Genomic DNA, 27316 nt, shown 5'->3' with positions numbered 1-27316 from the left:
CTTTTGTAGGAGTGAATGTAGAGTGTCTGCTGCAGGTGCGCTGTTCCTCTATGTGTGTGGCCGCTGCATGTGGGAGGGGTTGCCGAGTGAGTGACGTCTCTCCAGAAGTGAAGAGGTGCCCGGTGCGTGTCCAGCGCTGAATGTGCGCTTCTGTGCAGTTTGGCTGTGACAAAGTCATAAACCAAGTAACGCTCTGTCCCAGACTCGTCTCATCCCTGTCCCAGCTCCAGCCCACAACAGGACATCAAACCCTGGAGTGAGTGCTCCAGCCTCGGAGGTGTGGAGAGCGAGCACCTCCCCTGTGACACTCTACCACGGTCCAGTGTGGAGACAGGAAAGGTTTTACACCTCAATATGAAGAAAAAACAGTCAGTAAATGTAGCTAACGGGACACGTCTGCATACAGAGGCTGGGTTATACACAATAACAAAGCGCGTCGTGGGTCGGCTGATCGGTCCGCACACATTATGCTTTTTCCGGCTTTTTTTGGGGGCGTTCGACTTCTGGATTTTCGTTCGAAATCCGAAGCAAAAAAAATCTCAAAATTTTTGTTCGAACTCCAATTTGTTTGAAATTCAAGATGTTAAAAAACCCAGGTACTACTGTATTTCAACTTATTAGGGCCTATATTACCAAAACTAGCAGTATCTACTGAAATATAATTCGTTTTTCAGTTACCATATTCACTTCAATTCAAGAATGCAAGAATACACCTTGTGCTTTGAACACCATGTGAGCAACAACTGTGGCAACAACACAAATGTTTATTTCTCTGAATGTATTGCTGACTCACAACAGGACAATCCTGCTCCGGATGAAAGGGCTGATAAATTATTGAAAAAAAGAAGATTTAATAGAATAAAACTATTGCGAACGGCTGCATAATGCAGGGATGTGCGTGAAGTTTCTAATTAGGAGACGGAGTAAATATGCTGATGGCGTTATAATGTACTTTTCCTACCACTTACATGACTATTTAACCTCTGGAATATTCTTCTATGTAAAGCGTTTGAGAGCGTATTCATCCATCAAATGAATCCGCTCCTCTTCCTTGCTTTGCTCTGCTCGTTCCTTGTTGGGTAGAATTTATTAGCATAGCTTTTGTTTTGCAGATGAATTTCATTAAACTCTGAACAAACCCTGGCTCGCAAGCGCAGCCCTTTGATCTGGAGACGGAGCATCTTAATTTCCATTCTCCAGACATTAAACAACGTGAATGGCTCCCTGCAACACGGCCGACCTCCGGTGCAGCAACCTTCGTATCGCAGCTTCTCCTGCTCGCTCAATGCTAATGACGGGAGGCCGCTGCAAAGTCCTGCATGAGTAAAATCATAATCATTGTTTTGCTGTGGCTCCTTCGGAGCGAGGCCGCTATTTGGATAGAAAATCTCTCCGCCTCTGTCGGCTCACTGCAGGAAGGGGTTCATGCACATTGATGTCGAAAGTTTTCAAAGTGATTAAAAAGCGAGTTCACTTTTATCAGACGCTTTCCGTGGCAAAGTCTGATGTGTAGATTTAAGGCGTTTGGCGTGTGATACAAGTAAAAGAGAGCTGGGATGGGAACATGCCACTGACTCATAATAATTGATCTACTTCTTGAATAGTTTTCATTAAAAGGAGAGGGAGGTTGTGTAAAAATAACTGTACAACAGTGGAGCACGCAGGGTGCGACTGAGGAGCAGTGGATTTGTTGGGTATCACAGTTAGGGTTGGAGCTAATTCCAGGAGGGGTGGCCCACTTTGGAGGCTTCAAAGACTTGGTTTGGGGAAGCACGATGCAGCAGGACGCCTGCCCGGATCCTTCCACATCAAATGTGCGTCGAGGCCTCTAGGTGCTCATCAAATATTTTTGGGTGAAAATGTAGATCTAGGTGTGATTTAGGAGTTCAGCAAAACATAATGTCTACTTCAATCACAGGAAATTCTAGGTATTCTTGCCAAGATTAGTGGAGTCTGTGCTCAAGTGGAGGTTTGGATTTGTGTGTGTGTGTGTGTGGCATGTTTTTCTTTTTAGTCTTCCCTACTATCTTTACAATATGGATCTATTTTTGCAACACATTTTTCATTGCTATTCACTGTACAGTATCTTCCTAATAAGCAAGTTCAAAACCCTGAGTCTCCTCGGAGTCACAGCCTTCTCATAGTGTTGGCTGCTACATCATGATATTGCTATGGATATAAGTCATTATCCTGTCACAGCTGTTACCATGAATCCTACTGTGGGTTTTCCGCCCATATATCACTTGTTGGGACATACAGTACCACTACACTAGCTATTCTTCTGTGCTATTACATTTTATTACAGGGACAATACACACAACATGACAAGAAAGCCAATAGAAATCTATGAATTGAGAAGAAATTCTTGGAACTAAAGGCAGATGTACGGATGTACTCAGTCTTCCCAGTTGAGAGCTCAGCTCTAACATATGTAAAGTGGACACCTACCAAAACCCAGGAGAGGCGTGTCACCGACAGAATATGGACAAGTAAGAGGAGTAATGACAGAGTTACACATTCAGAAACCATCTGAAGTCATTAAAAAAATGGATAAAGACATAAAAGGAAAGGGTCAATAACACCAGCATAGCAGTCATGCTAATACTCGAGCTGACATACTTCATTTAAGGACTCTGGAAAACAGAATGGCCCTCAGTGAGTACAATCTTAAACTGATAATCTTTCTGGGAAAAGAAAAGCCATTAAATACAAATTCATTTTTATTTCTGCTCCTTTACCTTTCCTGATACACCAACATTTCTTCATCTAGATATGTTTATATTATTATTATTATTATTATTATTAGTTTTGTTCAGAAGCACTAATGAAGTCTTACATTACATCTTTGTTTGCTGTCATATCTATTTCATTTAATTTTTATTTTATTTTTCAAATTATTTTGAAACGTTACTTATTCACTTACTCATTCACTTATCCAGGACTCCTCTTGTTCTGCTCTTGTTTCCAGCTCCTTTGCCCACTGTTGTTTTTTCTAATATTCAGAAACCATTTGAAGTCATTTATACTTTATATAAACTTATATAATATATTATATCATATACAGCTCATTCCCTCATGACAACCTTACTCTAAAATTGTTGCAGAATTTCAGTCGGTAAACATTTAGATCAATGAGGCAGACGCCAGTCTTGAAAGAGTTTAACACTTTGATAAAGCGGGTAAAGATAAAAGGATTTTAAAGGCGAGATGATGCTTTATTCAGCGATGTCACCACACAGTAGTCAGCTGTACAATCTCCCAAACATTCTGATGTCTTTGGTTTGACATCAATTTGAACCTGATGTAATGATAGTTATTTCAGTTTTATTCAGTAGAGAGTGAACCAAGGTGGCGCATCCCAAGTAGCTGGGATTGTGTCCAGCCCCTAAGACCCCAAGGTGGGAACACACGTAAGAAAGTGAATCACAGAGCATAACAGTAGTCATCCTAAACCTCAATAAATGATCAATAAAGTGATCAATAAGTCACCCATGAAAGAGGAAGGTTCCATCGTTGCATCCGCCCTTGACGGGTGCAGGTGCAGTGAGGTGTGGGGAGGGGTTAGAGTGCGGGTTTGTGAGTGAAGGGGTGACATGCTGGTTTAGTTTACCTTACTAGATCGCTTCCAGTTCCTTCTCAAAAGCATGGTCTGTAAATGAGACAAAGTGGTTATAAAGCAAACCCCACTTTCTCCCACTTAAAGCTGCAGGGTCAGAGGTCAAAGGAAAGTGACGTTAAAATGTTAGCCATGACCGTGTGATTAAAGAAAGGTGGGGCTGCTGTCAGTCATGCAGGTTCAGAAAGCTCCTACGATGTAGTAGGTGATCACGTGAATGCATGCACTTAACACGTGTCGCTAGCTGGAGGCCCCTGATGCTTTGACGTCCACAACAGTCTCCATTTTAGCAAAAATAAGAATTACATTTAAAACATGCAAAATAAAGAGATCAGATTCTTGTACCCCTTTTTCTCTATTGAAAAGTGTTACAAGAACGGCAGGGACATGTATAAACTAAAAATATGCTTTGGCAATACAATAAAGTGGTGTCCTTTATGGCTTAGTTTCCAGTTAGTTTCAACCTTTATAGCAATAAGTAAAGCCTGTCTCATCCTGCATGTCTCGCTACAGTACCACCAACAGCCAGTAGATGCTGACAGACACTGCCATCTGACATGATCTGGTATAACCTTGTACACGTTTTCTTCACAGTTGGAAACATGATGCTTAACCTAAATAGAGTTTATTTGTTCTGTCAAACGTGGACTCTGTGAACCAGGGAACTAAATAAGCATCAGAATGAAGACATCAGATCAAAAGGAATAAAATATTTCCCTCATGACTCTGCCTTGTTCTGGCTGCTGCATGCAGGGGTCCAATTAACCAAACAAATAATTGAACAGAAATAAATGCAACTCTGAAACAGTGAGCGCCCGCAGAGGCGCCGCGAATAATTAGGCGAGGAAATCAAGTGCTCTTTGAACATGGGATTTTTCCACTGAACATGGTCGCTACACTCCTGTTTATGCATGTGTTTACGCCAAAGACATTCCCGTGAATGAAGCCAAAACATTCCGGAAAACTTTCATGTGAACTTTGGTCGACCTTGCAAGAGGAGAATATGATTTGTGAGGAAAATTAACAGTTCTTATGACATTTTCTGAAATGTTACTAGCTAAGTAATCGCCGTGTGAGAAGGTAGGTTTCCTTACAGCATCCCGAACATCTCCCTCTCGTGGCGACAGGTTGACACTGAGCTCCAGACTGCCCAAATTTTGATCTGGATACTGCGGGTCCTTCAAGTCCAGCGTCACATCCAGAGTCCTACCGAGACAGAATATGAGTCCAACAAACGTACAAATATTATGAACAGGGAGTACTGCTGAACCACATGTGGAAAAACATTTAATACTAAACAACAAAAGCACTCAGAGAGAGCAGATCACCAGCCATCGCCACACATATTGTAATTGACAGCCATTATTGCCCAATATTTATGATACAATAAGATAAAATATTCATTCTCCTGGTTTGTGAGTGCACTTTCAGGACATACCTTTGCTCAACTATAACAACACCGGTCCATTACCAGCGTCACCCCATTCACCTTATTAAGCTCTGAACAAGCCTTTGTATCTGGTCCATTTAGAGTCAGTCCCATCTTACTGGTGCAGAAAACACTTGGCGAATCACACATGAACAAAAGAGCAGCCAGTTCTATAACAGGGCAGCATGGATAATAGTTGATTCCTCATTGTTTTGAAATCTATATCTGGATTAGCAATTTTCTGTTCTCTGAGGACTAGTAACAACCAAAGATATAAGGTCACAGAGCCATCAAAGCTCTGTGACCTTATAGAAGAAGAGCAGGAGCTGCGTCACAAGCATGCACACCTGACAGGAAATATTTAGGTAGTTTTCACCAAGTTTTGAATATGAGGAGATTATTGAATCGAGCCGCCAGGGGGCAGCATTGACCCATGGCTGTAGATCCCACAATAAAACATTGCAATCCATTCAGACATGATAAATCACCTCTGATGTTCAAGTGACTCCAGGTAAAGGTAAGCAGATCCCATAAAGTCATCCTGAAGTCCAAAGTCATAGTCAAAGACCTGTGATTGAAATAAACAGAAGAGTTTTCTGCATTTTCCTGCCACACGTGTCCACTGGAAAACACACGACTTGGCAGCTCTACCTTGACATACAGGGGTTCTCTCAGTGTTTCCACCAGAAGAGTCACTCTCTCATCCCAGACTGGATTAAGGTTCTTGTGGATGGTCTTGCTCCTGAACACCTCCTTCCCAGCGATCTTAAATTTCACATAGGGGTCACTGGTACCTGTGGAAGGGAGAAGGAGACTTTAGGAAAATATAGCTCAGCCCTACAGAAGTGTTTTTTTTTAATGCTTCAACACTGAATCACTTCAATGTAACAAATCAATAAGGGCACCTGGTCACACTTTAGATTGGGGGACATATATTAACTATTACTAGTTATATTAACTGTTAATAATCCGTAATTACAGTGTTGTTTAAAGTGAACTTTCAGCGACCATTTCAGGGCAAAATATTGTCCGGCTTAATAAGATGAAACTCTTTATTAAAATTTTAGCTACAGGCTAATAAAGTATGTTGTTTATTTATGATGATATATGTTCGCTCATTTGAAAGAAAACCAGAAAATGTACATACAACTTGCTGTGTTAATGTCTATTTGAACAGACTGTTCTAAATGAGAGGAAAATGACAGATGTAAAGAAATTAATTGAGACATTTGTCTCATTTGGTTCCATGACGTTCTACCTTTTTTTTAATCGAAAATAATGGCTATTTAGGATAACTAAATAAAAGTGCACTGAAATCAGCAGGGCGTCCGAAGATGGCACAAACCGAGAGCTCACTTTGTAATGTATCGCATTGAACACTGGATGGCGCCATTGACTTAAATTCAAGGTCGGAAAAATGAAATCTAAAAGCAATATGAACTTATTCTCATCGGAGAAAATAATAAAAAAAATAGATTCTTAAGTCGTGCATGCATTTTGTTAAATTATAAAGCGTTGTGTATTTACGATACCAGATCACTCAAATCCATGTATCAATACGTATTGCAACCACAAGCACAAATGTATTTCCAGGTATGGAAAATAATTCCTCATATCACCATTGTAGCGAATTTAAGATCAGAAACACCAGTGACTTAGGAGCACACGAAACTGTCTAAATGTGACCAACAGATGGCCACATCCACTCACATTATGATTATTAAACAAGTCTATTTAAGGAAGTCAGACGTGCATGAAATAATTCGCATTAAACATGCAAACACACAACACAGACATAGAAAAAAAGATTCAGTTGTCACTGAGGTTCACTATAAACACAAGGACTTGGTCCCCACCATGTCCAAACACAGAGATATGTGCATGTTTATTTTAGTAAATCTACACAATATGTTTTCCTTTTTTTCAGACAGTTTCAAAGCTAATCCAATTTTGACATGTCTTGGAAGAGTACAACTTCATTGGCAATAAAAATAAAGCTGATCAAGCACACAGGCACTTGTCCACACTACATCAATATAATTTCTTCATTAAACTGTCGGATAAGACTCAGACCCATGACAGCACCAACAGTTGAACCGCTTTATGACGTGCTTCTGGAAAATTACAACTGAGAGGCCGCAGTATCCACTGAGCAATTCATTCATTTGCATTTCCTTTTATGAAACAGAGCACAAAATATAACTCAAAAACGCATGTTAAAGATGCAATGGGCATTGCCTTTTAAATATACATGATAAAAAAGCCATTAAAATCAAAGTGAAGGAGGATGGCGCTGACTTGCTGCGGCAACCTACGACAATGACGATGAACAAGGATGAGGAGATGAGAGCAGCGCCCCTCTCTGAAGGAGGATTTGCTGGAAAATCTCATTATCAACATCCATTCTGACTCATTCTGAGCCAGATTTGTGTGTGAAGCCAGTATCTGGAAAACCCAAGTGACTTGCCAAAGATCTTATTGATAATCTGCCTTGTTTCTAAGAAGCATGTGGCAACAACCGGTGAAAAATGACAGCTTTTTCCCCTTGTAAATGTCAGTCAGGGACATCACTTATGCGCAGTGCTGCGATTCAACCACAGAGGGAGCCACACAAGTCAACGCCTCACCTACAGGAATTTGGTTCAACCCTTCATCCTTGTACCATCAAATGTGATGAACTTCCACTGCATTATGTGCCTTAACAAGAACGGCAGGAGTGTTTTTGCTTCTGAAATAAAAACCACAGCCTGTATTTGTAACGTTCCAAAGAAAGAAACGTTACAATAGAAAGGATGAGTCACTTCGCTGCATTTCAGACACACCACTTTGTTACAAAAGAAGTCTGGGAGACAGAAGTGGTAGCTGCCTGCTGTGTGGGACCGATCCACTGCTCAAACTCTCCCTTTTCATCTTCGTGTCTCACACGCTCAATATTCCCCAGGCGCTCGTCACCAAAAGCGATGATCCTCCACATCCCACCGCGCCAACTTTATGGTGCCATAAAAAACACTCATGCTGAAAGCTCAGAACCTCCTGGCTGCGTAGGAGAACAACGTAGGTGTGCGAAGGCTTGAGTTGGAGTGTGTGGGCGGTGTTCTGAGGAGTTATCACCGTCCACACTTATATTTCTTTTCAAGACTTCACACCGACAAAAGAACGGGAATGAGGTGTCATGGGGTGAGTCGATTGATAACCGATCGGCGTTATATCAGACCAGGTGTGGGGGGAAAGGCTGTGTGATGGATGGATCTACTCTGGTAGGCTTCACTTGAGAAAGCAGCAGAGTGTAAAATAGAAACGCAGCGAACGCATAGATCTCCTCTCACAGTCGGTTGGAGGTGAGCAAAGTTAAAATCTGTGCTTTTCACAACAAGGCTGTTCAAATAAAGCATCACAGGGTAAACATTCCGAGGGCTGTTGCTTATCTAATACCTCTGCGAACGATAATCCACAAGTGATTTGTGAACCCCCTAAAGCTTTTTGTCGCGGCTTCAGGTTCATCACGGTATTGATCTGTCTGTAATCAAGGTCTGGTCGCGCTATTGATCTGGCTTTTTGAGAATGGTTTGTGAGGCGCTAAAGCAACGGGTGTCAAATGTGTCCAGCCCTGGTGAGGTCAGAGTGAAGTCCTTGTGAAGCCAGTCAACCGGTGAGAAAAAAACGATAAATAACATTTAAATAGGAGGGCTCTGGAAAAAAATATATTCTTAAATATATCGCTTTTTTGTGACAATATTTAATATCAATATTTCTGCCCTGAATCATTTTTTCCTACATGACAGCAGCAAGACCAACATCATATCTGTTTCCTGGTAAACAGTTGGGAAGCCCAGCTCACGCACATCTCCTGCTCAACAGAGCAGCCGATCAAACACACAAGTTTAATTCTCGCCACAAGTTTTTATTTTCAAACATCAACTATTGTCAAATGTCGACCAAGGACACATTGCTGGATTTACGCAGCTGATGTTTGCATTGAACAGCCAACTGTCACTCCACGCTACCATTCCTCAAGCGCACCACAGACTTCATTCAGAATATACTGTATATACATATCAAGTATCCACATACATATCAAAGGCCTCTTTTGTGAGAGTTTTACAAGGGTGAAGAGAGAATTGGCAGCACTGTGCTAACATGTTAGCACTCTCTGTATAGCTGTGGAGGATTGTAGATACTGGAGTAACACCATCTATGCGATGGATGGTCCTTATGGGCTGTAAAACTGCGGGGATGGTAGTTGGATATTGGTTGTTTAATCCAGCCCCTACAGCGTCTCTTTCCTGCTGCATATACACTTAGGTCTGTGATCACGCAGGCCCTCAATCACTGAAACAATTTAGCCCGGAAAATATTACTGTCAGAACCCATTCTGGCACCTTGTTGCAGATTTACTGCACATCAACTGCTTTCTATATTTATAAAGAGTGAATAATAATCTTTATAAATACACGGGTACAACCACGGTGACCACCAAATATCCACAATATAGAAACAACCCAAGTAAAAAATATTGAATTGGGTCAAATGCATATTCTCCCAGTCCTAATAAATAGTGACAGTAAAATAAAACAAGATCTACAGGTATATCAAACTACAGTTACTGGATAGCAATGAAATGACCAATAGACACCAAACAAGACATCAAAGGACAACACAGAAATTATATAAGGTTCAATATATTACAATTTTAACAACTAATAATAACTGAACAAAAACCTGAACATGTTTTAAATAGAATTCATTGACAGCCTGTATATGGGAAAGTAGATGGCACACATTCCAGGCTTCCATCTTTTGAACAGAAGCTCTTCTCCTTTCTCTGTATCGTGAACAAACTCCTGTCTCGCTTGTCAACAGGGAAGTGACATTCAACCAAATGAAATATGAAGCAGGAAAAGACAGCTGTCGGAAAAAAAAAACCTGTTGGAAGAGGTGGTTAAAAACCTTCCTCCTTTGACGTTGTGCTTCCACACTTCAACTGCAGCCTTTTAACACGTGGTTAATGAGGAAGTATCTATTGTTCCGTACTTCTGGACTGACATGCAGCAATGACATTTACAGTTGATACAATGATACTTTGGCTCACTGTGTTAGAACACTTCTCTTTTTTGTCAACATCACCTCACCAAATTTAGTAACCATATTCCAGATCTAGTATTTTTTTCACCCCCAAAAAAATCTCTATCGAATGAAAGCCAGCATGACACACAGCGCCCGCTAATAAAGGGAAGGGCAGGTGCACAATATCTTCTCAACTGATCTAAAAAGCACTTGTTTTCTCTCATTACTCCTACTGCAGTGTCACACCAGGCTGCTGCCAGTGTCCCCTCTCTCCTGACTCTCTGCAGGTCATTTCCCCTCCTGGGCTCCGGACTCTCATCCCTTCTTCACATCCGTTGCCAGCTTTCTCTAATCTTGATCCTTCTTTCAATCTGTGGGTGGGGTGCTTTAAAATCAAGTTCTATCCTTGAACTAAAACTGTACAAGAACTTGTGTAGTTAACCAAACCCATAGGCGAATCTTGACTAAAACTGCATATAATACAGATTTTATTGAAATTGGATGCCTCTCAAACTGAATAAGGGGTGAAGAGAGCACACAACTAGGGTGACGTGAAGTAACTCTAATTGAAGCGCTCCACGATTCATTCTACCACCTCGCTGGAGCTTCACTTTGTATCTGACCGTTTTCTGCTCATTTTAATGAGTCATACAGTTGGAGGAAAATGTGCTTCACTACAACAGAAAAGTATAACTCAAACCCTCTTTGCATCATCAGGTCTGAAGTTTGAAAGTCACTCTGTGCTCTGCTGAGGCTCAGGCCAATACATCATGGCAGTGATGAACAATAGGCAACTGATAGTATTCATCTACACAAACTATTTCAGTAGTTTACACACCTGAATAGAAATTCATCACTGCAGTCCCAAGTCAAATCAACAATGAACAGCCAATGAGTGTCCTTCACAGACACTAGCATACGCCCGACCAACCTTAGCATTTCAGCTGTTCTTTTTACCTGCGCTTGTCGGAGTTAGTGATGCAAAGCCTGAAACCAAATGGCATGGGCCTCCAATTGTCCTCCACTCTGACTCATTCCCCTCCAGCCCTCTGAATCAAATGACATTATTAAGTCTCATTATGTCAATTTCTGTCCTATAGCCCAAGGTACACCGAGCTACGCCGCTGAGACAAGTCGGCTCACCTCCAGTAACACGACTCATTTGTCGTGGTGGGCCTTTGTTTAGACACGTAATTATGATGTGATGTTGAGGAAACTAACCAAAGTTTGTCTCACTCCTGCACGTCAAGAAGTCAAGGAGGGTAAGTTAACTGGAAGACCACCATCTGATGTTGGACTCAGACAAAAGAAAAAGTTGAGCTCTTACTCCATGTTATTCTCCGCAAGGTTTCTAATAAGGTTTCTAATATATCTTCTTTCACCGCTGCTACTAACTTGTATTCATAAAACACTCCACCTGTTGTTATTCATTTGACATTGTTTTACGGTTGATCTTGTTGGTCTGCCATGTTTGAATAAGTCATGTGACATGTGAAGTGAGCACATTGGTGGAAGTATGCGCTGTCTCAGTGCATTTCCAGAATTAGTTTCATAAAACACTATCACTTTCATGTAAAACTGGAGCTTTAAGTGGTCGAAAACAGATTCCTGAAATAAAGGTGTGAGCCAGGAATCCTTTGGTTTTGGAGGACTACTCCATTTCTAGACTGACTGGAATAAAACTATGGACACGGATGACGCCAGTTAAATGAAATATAATTTTAAACATCTCCGCGAGACACCTCATGGTCGGGGGGGGGGGTCACACTCATAAGTAGCCAAGCAAACAGAGGCACATAACCTCCCATCAACACTGTAGCCACAGAGGAAGACATGCAAACCGCCAACACCTGCCCTCTGCTTTGTCCTCCAGCCACTTTTCAACAACGGTGTCAGAGACGAAGGCCTGACTTTGGTGGGGGAATGGAAAAACAAAAAAAAAAAAAGAAAGGCTACTGTTGTCTGTAGAGCTCAAGATAACAAACATGAATAAAAGTCTTCTTTAAAAACACTGTTTTGCATCACACATTGCATTCAGGATGAGTTCCTCACCTAAGTCTCTGCTTCTTTACTTATTTAAAATCATGCAGCGCAGAATATACCGGTCTTGAACTGCTACTTCACCCAGAGCTTTCAATTACCCAGCCTTCAATCGTATCATCACCGATTTGAATCAACTAATTACACACCCATGATCAATATCTATCTGCGCCACAACAGGGAAGACAAGCGGTGCTGAATTATTAAGTGATAAAACATGAGCAGGAAATTACATTTCCACTGAAGGGGGTGTGAGAGCATTCAAGTTTAATAAGTTCCATAATGGATGAGAAAATGTGGTCTGCAGCTCAGTCAACTTCCACATTAACATCATCTGGCATGGAGCGATGGAGAGACAAACATTCCAGTATATCATATTGACAGAACATCTAGCTTGGGTCCTGTCCGTCACACTGTGTACTTACAGAAGACAGAGAACAACAACTACTGCATGGATTTGAGATGACATATAGATTCAGCTCCTCATGGGAAAAGGCTTATTCAAGCTAGATAGAGTCAGGAAGGCAATATAATACTGCATAATGAGTATGATTATGTCACCCGTGTTAACAAACAAATATCTAACACACTATCAAATATTGCATGACGCGTGTGTTCATCTAAACAACGCTCACTTGTGGCAACTCTCCAGGGACACTGTATATGTTTAATGAGGTAACTAATATTGAAAGAACAAATCCTTGTGACGGCGTCGATTCACTTCTGAGCTCATGATCCCCACTGATATGAAAAACTTAGAGTATAATTAAAACAGAGAAAGGACACCATTGCTCGAGTCGTAACGACACTGTGTTCTCTGCTAACGTAGACTGGGCTCTCGCACAACAATGTTGCTACTGGGATAAAATTTGGGACACTGCATCAAGAGTCGGCTTAAAATAGCATCTCTAATGGTCATCAGCACAGGTAGCAGCATGAATACATTAGAGCAATGCACTGATTCAAGCAAATGCTCAATTGTTATTCACTCCTGAGAAGAAATGTTAACATAAGCGGGACATTATTGGTCCCTTTGGGAAAACTTAGGAACGTAGAATATGATGTGGGAAACACTCAAGCAACTATCTGAGTGTGGCCCACGTTTATTTTACAAGGATGTGATATCAGTTTAGAAATCATGGGGCGTTGAAGTTCATTTAAAAATGTCATTTTAATGCGTGACATGAGGGCTGATGAAATATAAGCAACAGTTCAGACCAGGTCAGACTAATGCAGCGGTCCTGAACTATAGACACGACAGTTATTTAAAAGGGCAAATGAAACTATAATATATAGTATAATATAACAAAAAGAACACCAAAAGACCAGCAAACAAGCAGTACTCAAGTTTAGTTTCAAGTAACGATGCTCCAATTGATCGATCGGCCATCACTGTGATCGATGAATGCCGATCACTGCCTGTTACTGCCGGCACTTTGATGAAGCCCTGCTGGTTGTGCCGCATCCGCTCTAGACTCGTTGCTCACTCACCAGCAGCATGTTTGCTGTGGAGGTTCTTTCAGTGTGTGATTTAAAGTTTGCATCCTGCAGCACATGCACGGGAAAATGCTCTGCAAGGAAGCATGTTAATAGGCGCCAACCCCCTGAATTAAATACGCCATTTAAAGCACCAGCACTTGAGCGAGCACGGAGAGTTTTCCAGGCTCATGAAAGTGAGAGTGCTGGTTCATCAGCAGCAGGCTGACGCTTAGCAACAACCGTTTGTCATGTGACATTCGGAACGCTAAACAAATTGCCCAAGATATAATCGTTAATCTCACCGAGCTGGTGTCTTTTACACAGAGACGGAAACGACGAGGATTCCTTAGCCACTTGAATCAGAAACTTTTGAAAATGTCTGGAGTGGAAACTTTCATAAACGCAGAGGTGGAAGACAGGTGCTGCCGATGAGTTCTCTCCCTCTCTCCCGGAGCCCCCTCTCATGTGGAGTAAAATGAAATTTCAGTTCAGTTGTCCTTCTGACAGAATAGCTGCTGCATTCTGCAATGTTTTTCTATTTTTGTTTCTCCTTGAAGTGGTACACAAAAATATGTCAGAATTAAAATTACTTAATGGCTCATTTTTTCACGTCATGAACACAGAATGTCTCATTCTTTTTGACTGACAAATTCATTGTCAATCGATGTGATCGGTATCGGTATCAGTATCGGTGCTCGGTGGTGAGAGCTCTCCGAAAGCTCATTTCGGCAGCCGCACATCAGTCAGATTCAGAACACTGCGGCCTCTAGTGGTCAGAGAGGAGAGGTGTATCCAAGTGGCTGGCGCCTCAGGCTTTAATAATAAAAGAGGGTAGTGGATGATAATTGAGTTCGACTGGAATCACTATTTGTGATTTCATAATGGCTGAGCCTTATATGAAACCTGGCTTAACAGAGATCATTTTTACACCAGGTATTTTAAAGATTTCTTTAACCTTACAGACCAACATGGCAGTCGATACTAGCTCGTCATTTAATATTGGAAAGTCATCCCATATTCAGTGAAAATATCCACTAACAGATCAAGACACATATGAGTGGACACACGCTTTGCAACAGTATAAAACCAAAAGTCTGCAAACAGTTGACTGTATCGACAAGTATAAATGAAAACATGACGCTGCAAAAGTGCGTGGGGTCAAGTGTCAAAATGAGAGTGCAAGTGTGTGGAATTAGCATTAGTCTAAAAGCGTTTGACTGGATTTCACCCCTCGAAATGACAGAAGCGTTTATCACTCAGTGCAACAATAAACAAACAGCCACTTTGGCACAGCCTTTCTAATACTGCGGTAAACCTGGCGTACGCTCACAAGGACATAAATCAAAACCGTTTCTTGCTTGCAATAAGCAGCTGAGAGAAAGACAGACATTGAAATACATGCTTTGTGTTTATGAAGTCTGTCAGGACTTCTCAGACCATGAGTGAGACAGTGAGCTGCTTGTGTGTTTGCGGACTGTGCGAAGTGTCAGGACTGACAGATGGTTGCAGTCCTGGGATTTCGTATTACCCAGAATGCAATTGCCAGACGACATGGGCAAGGCTGCACAGGCGAGACATTTTGGAGAAGGATGCTGAACGCCTGACAAGCTCCCCTATTATACTGTCTCACTTGGGCGCTTCTCCTCAGTGTTGATGACTGTATTTTTACTCCCAGGTATTTTTAAACCAAATTTTACGATATGCAAAGTGAGAGAAGGCATAATCTTGCTGAGACAATGGAATACAATGAGCAGAGCCAATGCAAAATACTACGGTTCAAGAAGGAAGCTCAGATAAAACCTGCGAACATGAACTAATGTCCGTAACTAGCACACCTCTGGATACACTACTGCATTTGCATGTACATTTGTGTGTGTGTCTGAACAAGTGTCAGCACAACCCCACTTGCCTCCACCTGGAGTACATTCAGGACGTCCACGTCACTGTCTCAATTGACTTCTGCCTTCACTTGGATTTGGATTCTAACCTTGTTGGGAAATATTTTTCCATCTTCAGGTCTGTTTCTGTGTGACGTTTGAGGTCCTAAAACTAAGCAGTTGACCTCCTGTGCTGCAGTTTTAGTTGCACACAGAAGCCGAGGGAAACGGGAAAGAATGTGTTGGGAGATTTCATATACAGTATACGCATCCTAAAGTGGTAATGCTGCTGCCTTTCACTGCAGGTGAATTAGCATTTCATCTTTTCATGTGCTACTCATCAACAGAAAGTGTGAAACATAGACTGCAATAATCCTGCACAAGATATGCATTGTTACTCTGCAAAACAGATGAAACAGAAGATGAAAAGTAAACAACACTGGAAAGCTCTACTTTGTGAGTTTCCACCTCCAAGGGACAGGGAAGGCTTTCATCTGATCCACAAAGCTTTAACCCTCTGCATTGGTTCCTCATCATGTATGGCAGTCAAGACAGGCCGAGACCTCCAGGGGTGGCTACGATGTCAGTGATGAGAGGGTGAAATCCAGAGAGGGGCCATTTGCTGTGCTGGAGTTGCATCACGTTCATTCAACTGTCCCCTATATGAATCTCTGATGGTATGGAAACACATTACCACTAGGTCCTCTCAATATATCTAACATTAATGACGTCCTCCACAATTAAACATGCAATATCCTATGAATAAATATAAACCTCTGCATGCCGTGTCACAGAGAAATACATTCCTGTCTCATGTAGTCTATTATGTTTTATCAAGCTCCACTTCCACAAGCTCTCAGCTGACAGAACCAACGACCGAAGTGGAGAGGAACGAAACATGTCAAGGAATCTGGCAGAGCTACGTCGAAAGGCAAGAGCCACTTTGACAAAAACGGCTCATCCTCTCGTCTTTGCTGTGTCCCGAAATGAATACATAAATAATCACAACAACAGCAACATTCGTTGACCATTTTGAAAAGGCCAACATTACATTTTCGGCACCTCTTCCACGACAAGACACGAGGCTACAAACACCTCAGTGCACTCAGGCTCGTTGCATGATACATCACCTTCACTAAAAGTCATCAAACAACTAAATACAGCAACGACTCGTCTTGCGCTTCAGTAGAATTTTAGTATCTACAAGTTTTACGAGTAGGGATTTTACTCGACAATATATTAGCAATTGTTAGATGGGGAAGTCATCAGTCTGTTGAGTACTTCATGTTAAACCTAACTATCGTTATGGTTTTATTTTGAAAAAGAAAACCCCACTCTAGCGTGAACTTCCTTCAACAGGTCGACTCATACTCAACCACGTTCAAGACAAAAACAAAAGCTGTTCTGTATTTAATTCCGTGTTAGGCAGCGACTCGTAAAGAAAGAAATGTGACCCTTGTTCTTCTCCTTTCAAGTGAACACTCTTTTTGACAGGTCTGCAGTTGTCACAGCTGATCTGTCATCGCACCATCAGATAATTCTGTCCGGGTGAAATTAAAACGTCTGACCTTCATTCTGATGCACTAAAAACAAAAACATTTCAAGTGATTTCCCCACACAACAAATACAATTAACTAGCCAGTCATATAATGTCACCAAATTTCAAGATGTTGAATAATACCAAGTGAACACAAACCATTTCAAACATACAGTGAATGTAACTCTGTTCAAACGCTCACAAACAGCAGCTGCAGATGAATGATGTACCGTAAATGGTGAATACTGTCTTTTTTTAATCGAGGTAGTTAGCTGTTGTAAATGTATATGTAGTTTTACTAATTTCATAGTATCACCTCTGCTTGTGAGGGACTGCATCAGGTAAGTCAAATGATAAACTCTACATCAGTAGCCAACTCTTAACAGTAGCCAAAACAAAACTGTCTCAGGCAACACAGGCCTCCAGAACTTAATCGCGGTTTCTTGAAACTATCAATGCCAATTATTTAAACAGTAGACAAAAATGCCTCTTAATCTTGCGTTGTCCCATTAGCTGTGCCAGTAAAGCAGGATAGATTTGAACGGAAGAATCCAATGATCAACACCTCCTGAAAATCTGGTTGACCACACAACCTGTCTGGGGGAGAACATTGGCAAGACATACACATGAATTTGCAATAATACTGAGTGCGTGAAGTGTGACGGGAAGACACATTAGTTTGTCATGAAAGATTGTTATTGACATAAAATTTCAGAATTGAGTAACTGGGAAAACATAAATCACGAGTCTCGCCTACAAGGGCTGCTTTCTTTAATGAAGCAGTTTGAGCGATACTTTCTGGCAAGACATAAAGCAACCACAGAGAAAACAGAGCCAAAAACATTCCTGCCAAAAGCACAGAAGCATCAGATCCTATATTTGAAGGAACCTGCAGGATCAGCACTAATGTCCATGCACGGGAGCCTCGTCTGAAAGTGTCACTGACTTCTATAACATGACCAGTTCAAATCCGATGTGTGAAAGTTAGGGGACAATATGTTGCTAGCAAAGTAAACTTTAAGTTTCTTGGCTGAAATCATGACTGTCAGACGGAACTCGAAGAGACAAGCAACCAAAATGAATAAACAAAACCTCCTATTAGTGCAGGAGAGAAGTTCTGTAGTAAGCCTCAGGCTTACGAAGAGCTTATTTGTATGGAAATGCAGTCGCTAATGTTGATATAACACACTTGTGAGGCATCATAGAGAAGGTAATTAGACAGGACCTGGCTGTAGTGAGGAAAGAGGAGACCTGAGCTTGCGTTTTAAACAGGAGAAGAAAGGCATGACCAGGAAAATGTTAGAATTATTATTAGACACTTCAATGATACTGATGCGCTTTTCTTTCGGGTCATGCACATATCCTGCAAAATCCCATTTGTTTCTGTGTAGACCTCTTTTCCTGGACGCAGATCTCTTTCCCTTTATCTTGTTAAAGTTCACTGATCTGACATGGAGGGAACACCATGTGCTCAGGACCACAAAATCCTCCCCCATCAATGACCCTGACATCATCTCCATGTGCACCGTCACTTCGTCATATCTGGCTGCATACGTCACTTTGACTGATGCCAAAGAGCTGCTGGAGGAGACGAAGCAGTTCACTGTATCGGTGTAATATATATATATATATATATATATATATATATATATATATATATATATATATATATATATATATTGAAGTCTACTTTCCCAGGATACTGAATATTCTGTGTGAAGTTTCCGTGCACCAGAATGTGCCCCATTTGAAGTGAGACGTCTCACAGGTGTTGTGTCATTGTGAGTGCTGAAAATTCCTTCGTCCGTAATGTGGAAAACAGCTACACTCAAAATCCATTTTATTCAATCAGTGCCTGGTATTGCAACCAATGCATTTCTCACACGATGTTTGTTCCTCTAGCGGTACAAAATTTCAAGATTTGAGAAATACTGGAAGCCTTTTGAAGTTGAGGACTCGTGAACTACACATGTTCAGACTATTGTTTCTGTTACCTTGAGAGTTTGTTTTTTTTTTTTTGGTCTGATGCCTCCCCTAATGAGCTGTCTGGGGGAACATGGAACATTTCAGGTGAGCCTTCAAACCCACTGACACAAGGGGACTACTTTTTCTACACCTCCTACACCAACTAATGAGACCTCAACATCCTTCACTTCACGAAAATACTGTTAAAGGATTTCTGAAAGATTGTCTGACCTTCCTTTGCTTGCTCTTCACAACACAACAGACACTTAAAGGCTAGCTACAATATACCTGCTATATTTCTATTCTAGTCTGACGTTCCTAGATTAGATATCTTGTCAGGAGCAGCATTGTGGTCTCCATTCACAGGCCATAACCCCTTGAATATAATGTAGGGGATAACATCTCCACCGCAAATTCAACCGATATGGTTTGCAAAAATAACCTTGAGCAACATCATAGTACAAATATTGATCATAAAGATTCAGCTTTCCTTTGCAAGCCAGTACAGTGAGTGAACTGAGGTACCTTCCTCAGGTGCTGACGTGACGTCTTCTTCCTCCTTAGCACCTCCTACCTCAGCCATATTTTAGTTTTATTTACAAGCAGAAAACACATAAGGCATCATGGAAGTGCACATTAATATGGTGTTTTTTTGAAGTCCATTTCTCGCTGAACTAAAGTCGCACATTCCAGCCGGCCATATGAAGAGATGGACCGCTGCTGTTTGGAAGGAGATTCACATCTCTTGATTAAAAACAAGCATGGTGTCAAAACTCACACCCTCTTCTCCCTTGTTTCTATGTAGGACTGCATCTAGATTCATTTTATTATTATTATAATTTTTTTAATGGAGCTGTGGGTGGAGGGGGTGGAAACCTTGCATTATATATATTAGGAGTGGGATTCGATAAAAAAAAAAATCTAATTAATTAGAGAATTTAATCGCAGTTTAATGGTATAAGAATATTTGGCACAAGAAGCCACATTTTTCAATTTGAACGAATTTGGTATATTACTGAGTCAAATGATGGACCCATACATACATTTAAACACCAAAATATTGTTTATTTTGCATCAGTTTGACAATTGCACAATAAATCAAGTTAGTGGCTATATTCAAGTTTTTATATCACCTTGTTTAAACTGAAGCTCTTTTAATGTCTTTAAAATATTTGTATCAGAATTTCAATTTTATAAGAATTTCAAATTAAGAGCGAAAAACATCCCTGAACAAAAGCAAACAAAAGCAAACAGATGCTTTTGTTTGCTTTTGTTCAGGGATTCCTCCATGTTTGTTGTTGTTGTTATCATCCTAGCTGCAACGTGTCTTGTGCATCAGTGTGAGCAGTGGACCAGAAACTCCTGCACTGACAAAGGCTCCGTGTTGTCTGGAGAGCAAACTGCTAAATTAAATCAAATTAAATTTCATGAATTCTTTTTTTATTATATATATATATATATATATATATATACATATATATATATATATATATATATATATATCCCTTTTCAAATAACACTCATGCCATTACATATCAGAAAACCAAGCCTGTAACTGAATGCAAACACAAAACTTAAATGTGGTTCTTGTTGCAAAATACTGATGGCCAGTAATGCCCATTTTGGTCATGACTTCTTATAAACTCAATTCACTTGACACCCGGAACCTGGCGTGTGCCCTACAATTAGCTTTGTGGAAGCATTAAAACAGATTCAGAATCCCCTCAAGAAATTTCTGAAATGAAACAAGAAAATAAAAATGATCAAACAGAAGGAGCAGCTTTCCTGCACTGGCACCCGCAGGACGAAACGTCTGACTTGTCTCCACATATCAACCTCAAGGCAAGTGAAGAAGCAGGAGGGAGAAATTGAGGTCCAACCTGTGCGATCTCGGATGGCGAGGTTCGTCCCTTTTTTCAGGATGATATCCAGCTGGTACATGGCAGGGCTCGGGGGTCGGGGCGGAGGCTCTGCATTACCAGGGACCTCTGAGGTGATGCCCTGCAGAGACAGGAGAGGAAGCATGAGGGTAAAGGAACAAAACATAAAAAAGGACAGTTTATAGCATTAATAGCAGGGCCAGGGCTGTTATGGCAAATATGAACATCATGATAAATTGAACCAAAATTTCAATTGAACTTGGCGGTGGCATAACAAAGTGACAAAGCACCTTATGTCAGTACAAGCCTGCATCATATAGAGCAGCAGAAGAAAACAGAGCAGGATCTGGTGTCTTGCATCGTCAGTTATGTTAACTTTTATTGGTTAGTTTTGTTCTGTGGGCTACTTACGGTTTTCATTTTGATAGATGTGTTGCGTCTTTCTGCGTGCACCCTGTTTGTCTAGTTTAGTCTCCTCCTAATCCTGTTATCGTCTGAACCTGTGCTATTGCTTTGGTCCCCTTAAGTGTTCCTCTCATCGTGTTATTTGTGAGTGGATACCGTCCATGTGTGTCTTCAAGTCAAGTCCTGTCAAGGGGGTCAAGCTTCGGCAAGTCCACACAGCCAGTTTTTGTGATCAAGTTGACCTTACTTCCTTTGTGAAGGGCCTTTTGTTGTAGCTTTTTTGGTGGTGATTTCTTTTTGGATTATTATTCTGACATCTCCGACTTTCTGTGGTGCTCCTTTTGTTTATTTTTTTGGTCATAAACCTGAACTCTGGATGCTCGGACATCTGGATTAAATAGCCAACATTCGAGTCATTTCACCCATACCCATCAGATACTCGCTCATGAAAGCAGCCGATAGCTACTACTGTGTTCCTTTGCGTTTCTCATAGCATCACAGGTTCCTACAGGGCTCTCACTTGCCCATTCTCATATCATAAATCTACTCCCATCACGTGGCACGGTGGCGGACCTCCACTCCACTTCAAGTTGCAGATGGTTCTATTTTTTTGAGATTGTCCAGACAGGTAAGCAACCTGTGAAAAATGATATTATATATATATATATTTTATCTAAAAATAAAGTGCACTTCATAACAGTATGACAAATTCAAACCATATTCAGACTATCAATAACTTATTCATAAGAAGTTAGTGTATTCATTTTTTTCGCCGGCAATAATCTCATGTAATCCAAAACAACCCATCCGTTGCGTCATTGATGGGTGTGGACTAACAGATCATACAAAATTGATGGAGGGAACATCTGTCATCTGTATCTTCCTACAGCGACCAAACAGGCCTCTGTTTTACTTTGGAATCAACTCGATGTACTTAAACTGAGTCAGTTCTGGAACTGGGCCACACAGTCTGATCCTGAAAACCTGACGACAACCTGCCAGGGGCTCATCCACACTGTCGCAGAAATCACTCACTTTTCACCACAGCTAAAGTTTGAACCTGCATGGCGATTCAATACACACAAGTGAAAAGTCCTGTTTGTTTCCTGCAGCAGCACAATGCCCCCATAAATCGCCAGGAACTCGTAAACTCAACACGTATCTGAACTGCACTGAATACGGAACACGGAGAATGGGAACCAATTTTTGTCTGTGGAAAGCATTTAGGAGAGATGTGATGATCAAGCAATCTCTGGGTTACATGAAGACCAGCTACCTCCATGAATCAATAAACAGCCGTCAGGTTCTTGTTTTGAAGTGCATTCTAAATTCACAGAGCAAGATAAAAAGAGAGTGTGTCCAGTGTGAAGTGTCGAAACTCATTGAAAAGGGCAGTGTACATACCTGAGGCGAGACAAAACACAAAATAGGGCAAGGACGGCTCCAAAATCTCATCTGAGGCTACAGCTGGTCAGATATTATATTAAAGCAGTATGATTGGATAAAGCAAATCCAGGGTCGGCAGTTCATCTAAGAACAAGGGCTTCTCTTCAGCCGGTCACCAGTCGGCCATGACACATCTTTTTATTTTAAGATAACAAACCATCACATTTCACTGAATATTGACCTCACAAAAGTGATGAAACGTTTAGCAGAGGACATCAGGGAGTTATATTTCAAGTCCAGTTGGTCTTCTTCAAGTTTAAAGACTGTATTGTGCGTCGCAATTCAGTTTTATTCCGCCAAAACACAGAAGTGCCGTCAGGTCTGAGTGTACTGTTGCATCCTCTCTCTTGCGATTGTAAGTTTAAATACAGGAAACTATAATCCCATTACAGCCGCATGTTAGACTAGTCCGCTGAGGTTCAACCATCAGAGCACTTTACATTCATTTAACCCTGGAGGACCCCACTGTCCGGAAAGTGCTCTTTACATTTGGATGCACGTCTTGAACCTCATCCTGAGAACTGTTTTGACAGAATCCCAATTGAATCTCTTCAGATATCAATCAATACCAATTTCCTTTCCATTAACCAACACGTGTCCGATAGACTGGAGGAATCAAACACTGCTGCATAGTTTATATACCTTTATGTTGCAATTGTGTTGGTTTTACAGCCAACATGAGGAGGTGAAAAGATGAGCGAATATTAAGAGAAGAATTCTGACTCCAGTGGACTGAAACAAGCGTGGTTTACGGGCAGCCCAGAGGGAGCGTACAGCAGAATTAATCTTACACTGAATACCTCATTGGGCATTTGATCAGCTCCTGGCACTGAATCACTGCTCACTCAAGCCTGAAGTTCCAACTCTCGCATTTACAGCGGGAACACTGGCAAGGGATGCGTATTGATTACAGATCAGTAGTAAAGCAGACAGAAATAAGAATGCATACACTTAGAATTAAGATGCTAAAGATGCAAAGGAGTGTTAATCTGCAGTGATATAAAACGATGATCCCAGGTAGTTAACGTGATATAAGGGTGGAAAATAAAAGGCCAATCTCCTCTGCACAGGACGAACTGGGAAAGCACCAAATTGAATATTTGAGACCGAAGCGGAAGAAAGTTTTGAATGAATACCCAAATACTGAATATCCAGCGTGGTTACGTTTTTTTTAATGTTGCCTAAATAGTTCAGAACATATTTACATGCTGTTTATCAAAGAAAGTTCAGGTTTAGATTATATATATATATATATATATTCGACATTTTTGTGTTTCAGACTCTGCTTTTCATAATAATAATGTAGTGATAGTGATAATTTAACACAAGATAACACAAGCTAACATCTCACTATATGATAGGCAGATCATGTAAACAGAAGGCTCTAAATAATTTGGTTGTCCACTCATTCTATTCTTGCTCTCCACCACTTTTAAAGAACTGAAAACTTCAGCACTGTACGCAGACGTAGGATCACGCTCAGCACTGAAGCATCGCCATGATGACGGTCAGAACCGCCACTTCATACCTGACAACTCGGACAATAAAGAAATGATCAAATAAAGAGGAAACGTGACGACTGGGCCGGAATGTCAAAATCCTGACCACTTGTTGAATCTCCAGCCGACCAGGCAGCGAGCTGTGGAATCGGCGCTGTCACCACTTGTTGATTTTTTGGTTGATTTATCAACCACAGCCAAAAATAACCAATCTGACCGAAATTCAACTTTGTTTTGTTATATGTGGATGGTTTGGGATGCACGGTACTAGGTCCGATACCGAGCTTGAGCACTCGCACTCGTATTCTTGTATTCATATAAATGGCCACCAATACCACTTTACAGCAGTGGGAATTTTTGAATGTCACAATTTTGTTAAATTTGTATTTGTACTGCAGTGAAACTTGTGACTGTCACCTATGTACAAGAAAAAATTAGTAATGTCGTTCAAATAACAGATATATACATATGTATTTAATTGAAGCTGTATTAACTGAATATATATATATATATATATATACATATATATATATATATATATATATTCAGTTAATCGGTGCATCCGCAGTGACGCAATGATTCCCAGGTATGTGTCAAAGATGTATATACATGAATCACGTTTGCAGACACACGCTTCCAAAAGTCATGGTGTCGTGCTTGCCCTTATAGTGTCTCCTTTTAGCACCAAGTGGGTGGATAGAGGAGCAGAGCTTGGCCTTCCCCCAACTGCATGCTGGAAATCCTATACACCGCCCCCACAGTTATAGTAAAATAGCAAGACGTGCGAAGACTGCTCACAAATCCTAGTAGAAATGGATACTTTCAATTTTTACACCCTGGTTGAGTCCGCAACTGTGCGCTCTTCACTGACACAGCAGATAAAACTGAATGTCCTCTTTTGTTCCAGACTCCTCTGCGATTCTGATGCAGGGAAATTACTTAAAGTAATCCCTGTTCTTGAACTTTCACCCTTCTCATCACAACCTATCTTCAGCTTCTACACTGATGACATTACTAACACAGTATGTCACCATTGCTATTCAAGCTGATCGAAGTGCATCCTGTCACAGCTTCACAGGTCAAGATTCCATTTTGCCAAAATGTAGCACGGGAGATCGATACAAAACTCAAGAGCATGATTTTTGGAGGTAAAGTTTTCCACAGCAGTAAGAATATTTGAATTGGCACATTAAATTTGCTAGACTACTTTACAGGATTATTTTAGTTGGTGTTTTTCAGTGACGCAAAGCCTTGCAAATGAGGATTTTTCACTTCTGCCGTCAGCATTTCCTGAGCCGCGACAAGTGAAGAAAACAACCTTGATGAAGCCGAGTCACTGTGGTGGGCTGATACGCATTATACACTATACTATGTGGAAAGTGATTCACTTTTCCTCTCGTAAGCACAAACAGTGCTTCAGTCCCACTCATTACAGGATGTCAAACTCCAAGCAAATGTTTAAATTTTCCAGCCGAGTAGGCGGCCCCATTAAAACACTACCAACTCAAGGCCATTACAGAAGTTCTTCCCGCCCAGACTAAGTGAAGCAAAGTGATTCATGATATGCCAGGTGCCAGTTGCTACACTCGTGAGCTTTCATTAATGACAACTAGATGGCAAATGTATAACTCTCAAACATCCTCTCATCGCATCTTCAAAGTCGGCCAGCAAGTATACTGAAGTCTACTGAAAGCACATTCATTCGCGCCACTTCACCCTAATGCTGAAAAAAAACAAAAACTGCAAATAGCTACGAAACAACAGTTCATTTGTTTAAGATCGACCATCTGGCCGAGCTACAATACTGGAGCACAGTGACTGGAACCTGATAATTAAATAAACTTCTGTCTTGATTTAAAACACTGTTAATCCCAACTCAGTAACAAACCTTTTCAGCTAGTGCTCTGTCACACAACACTAAAAAAAAACTCTTTTTAGGAAACTATTCATTTTTTCTATCAGTGGTAACGCTGGAATCATTGAGCAAAAACTCTTTATTATCACACACAATGAGAAGCAGAATAAAACAAGTAAAACAGTAACAGTATCACAATTATTTTTCTCAGTCCATGGCTTTATTAGGGTCCAACATTATATGACTTAAATCAGTGAAGGCACACATGTCACTTTTCAAAGTACTTGACTATTTCCTGGGGCAGTTGTGGAGGGTCGTAAAATAAATTCTATGGAAGAGTGCCATTAAGTTGTTCACCTCCATTGGCAAGAAAGAGAGTGTGAGGAAAGCTACCGTGGAGGGAAAAACTTTTTAAAGGATGTGCTGTGAAAGAAAACCCATTAAAAATAGAAAAGAACTTTGGAGTGGCACCTCTCGGATGATGACTGTTGAGCCACCGCTCTGATGCACTGATCTCCTCACTAGTGTTCCTATTCACAGTTCAGCTTCTGACAGTTCAATCGGATGGTGTAAAGAAGTCGCAACGGCACCCCTCGTGACTGAGACTGTAACTCAAATATTCGCTTCACTGTTTGCCACATAGACCACGAAAAACCAGAGCACTGAGACTCAGCAACTTCATATGGTTATGCCTTTCAGTTCAGCTATTTTCAGCACTGACATGAACATGGACAGTGTTTTTGTTGGTAACAAGGGAAACCTCTGACTGGGAATTGAACCCGGGTTGAGTTGTGACCATTATGGGGACTTTTCATGGACTTCACACCATTTTCATCAAAGCAGTCTATTTTTTTTCAGTACTAGTGGCCAGCGGGAGGCAGTATGAGTAGAACAATCCAAGCGCAACTACAAATACCACAAAGAAGATGATGGAAACCATTCTCTGCATTCTCAGCATTGTCACTTTGTAGAGGTGTTTTCTTCCCAAATGCCGACTAGACAACTTTAAAGCCACTTCCACCGATCACATCAACCAATCACAACATTTCCTGCAGCATGAGCTGAGTAGCCACAGGCGAAATGTGACAGTCCACCCCTCCAGGAGGACTGGGGTCCCAGACCAAAGCGAGGTTTGTTTGTGTTCACATCTCAGACTTTTGAGCCTTGACCTTGACACACAGTGTGGAGTGTAAAAGCCACAGAAACTACCGGTAGGGTTTTATT

The 27316-nt window shown here is 41.1% G+C and overlaps 1 protein-coding gene across 10 annotated transcripts in view; it reads right to left on the bottom strand.

Annotated features, from left to right (window-relative positions):
* The window catches only part of mctp1a (multiple C2 domains, transmembrane 1a), a 118596-nt gene that overhangs the window by 63160 nt on the left and 28120 nt on the right, over nt 1-27316 (bottom strand). For 9 of the 10 annotated variants that reach the window (XR_008415568.1, XM_053870996.1, XM_053870993.1 and 6 more), the window contains exons 2-6: nt 20888-21008; nt 5697-5839; nt 5534-5613; nt 4711-4822; nt 3611-3649 (exon numbers count right to left, since the gene is read on the bottom strand). Coding sequence is in view for 9 of the 10 variants with exons in the window: in XM_053870996.1 (XP_053726971.1) it covers nt 3611-3649; nt 4711-4822; nt 5534-5613; nt 5697-5839; nt 20888-21008 (495 nt within the window). In the remaining variant the exon portion in view is untranslated. The remainder of the gene's footprint in view (nt 1-3610; nt 3650-4710; nt 4823-5533; nt 5614-5696; nt 5840-20887; nt 21009-27316) is intronic. The other variant, XM_053870992.1, reaches the window with a different exon arrangement.

Source organism: Synchiropus splendidus, chromosome 7 (genome assembly GCF_027744825.2).
Source record: "Synchiropus splendidus isolate RoL2022-P1 chromosome 7, RoL_Sspl_1.0, whole genome shotgun sequence".
Classification (NCBI taxonomy): domain Eukaryota; kingdom Metazoa; phylum Chordata; class Actinopteri; order Syngnathiformes; family Callionymidae; genus Synchiropus; species Synchiropus splendidus.
Note: the sequence above shows the minus strand (reverse complement) of the source record. Positions and strands in the feature narration are given on the sequence as shown.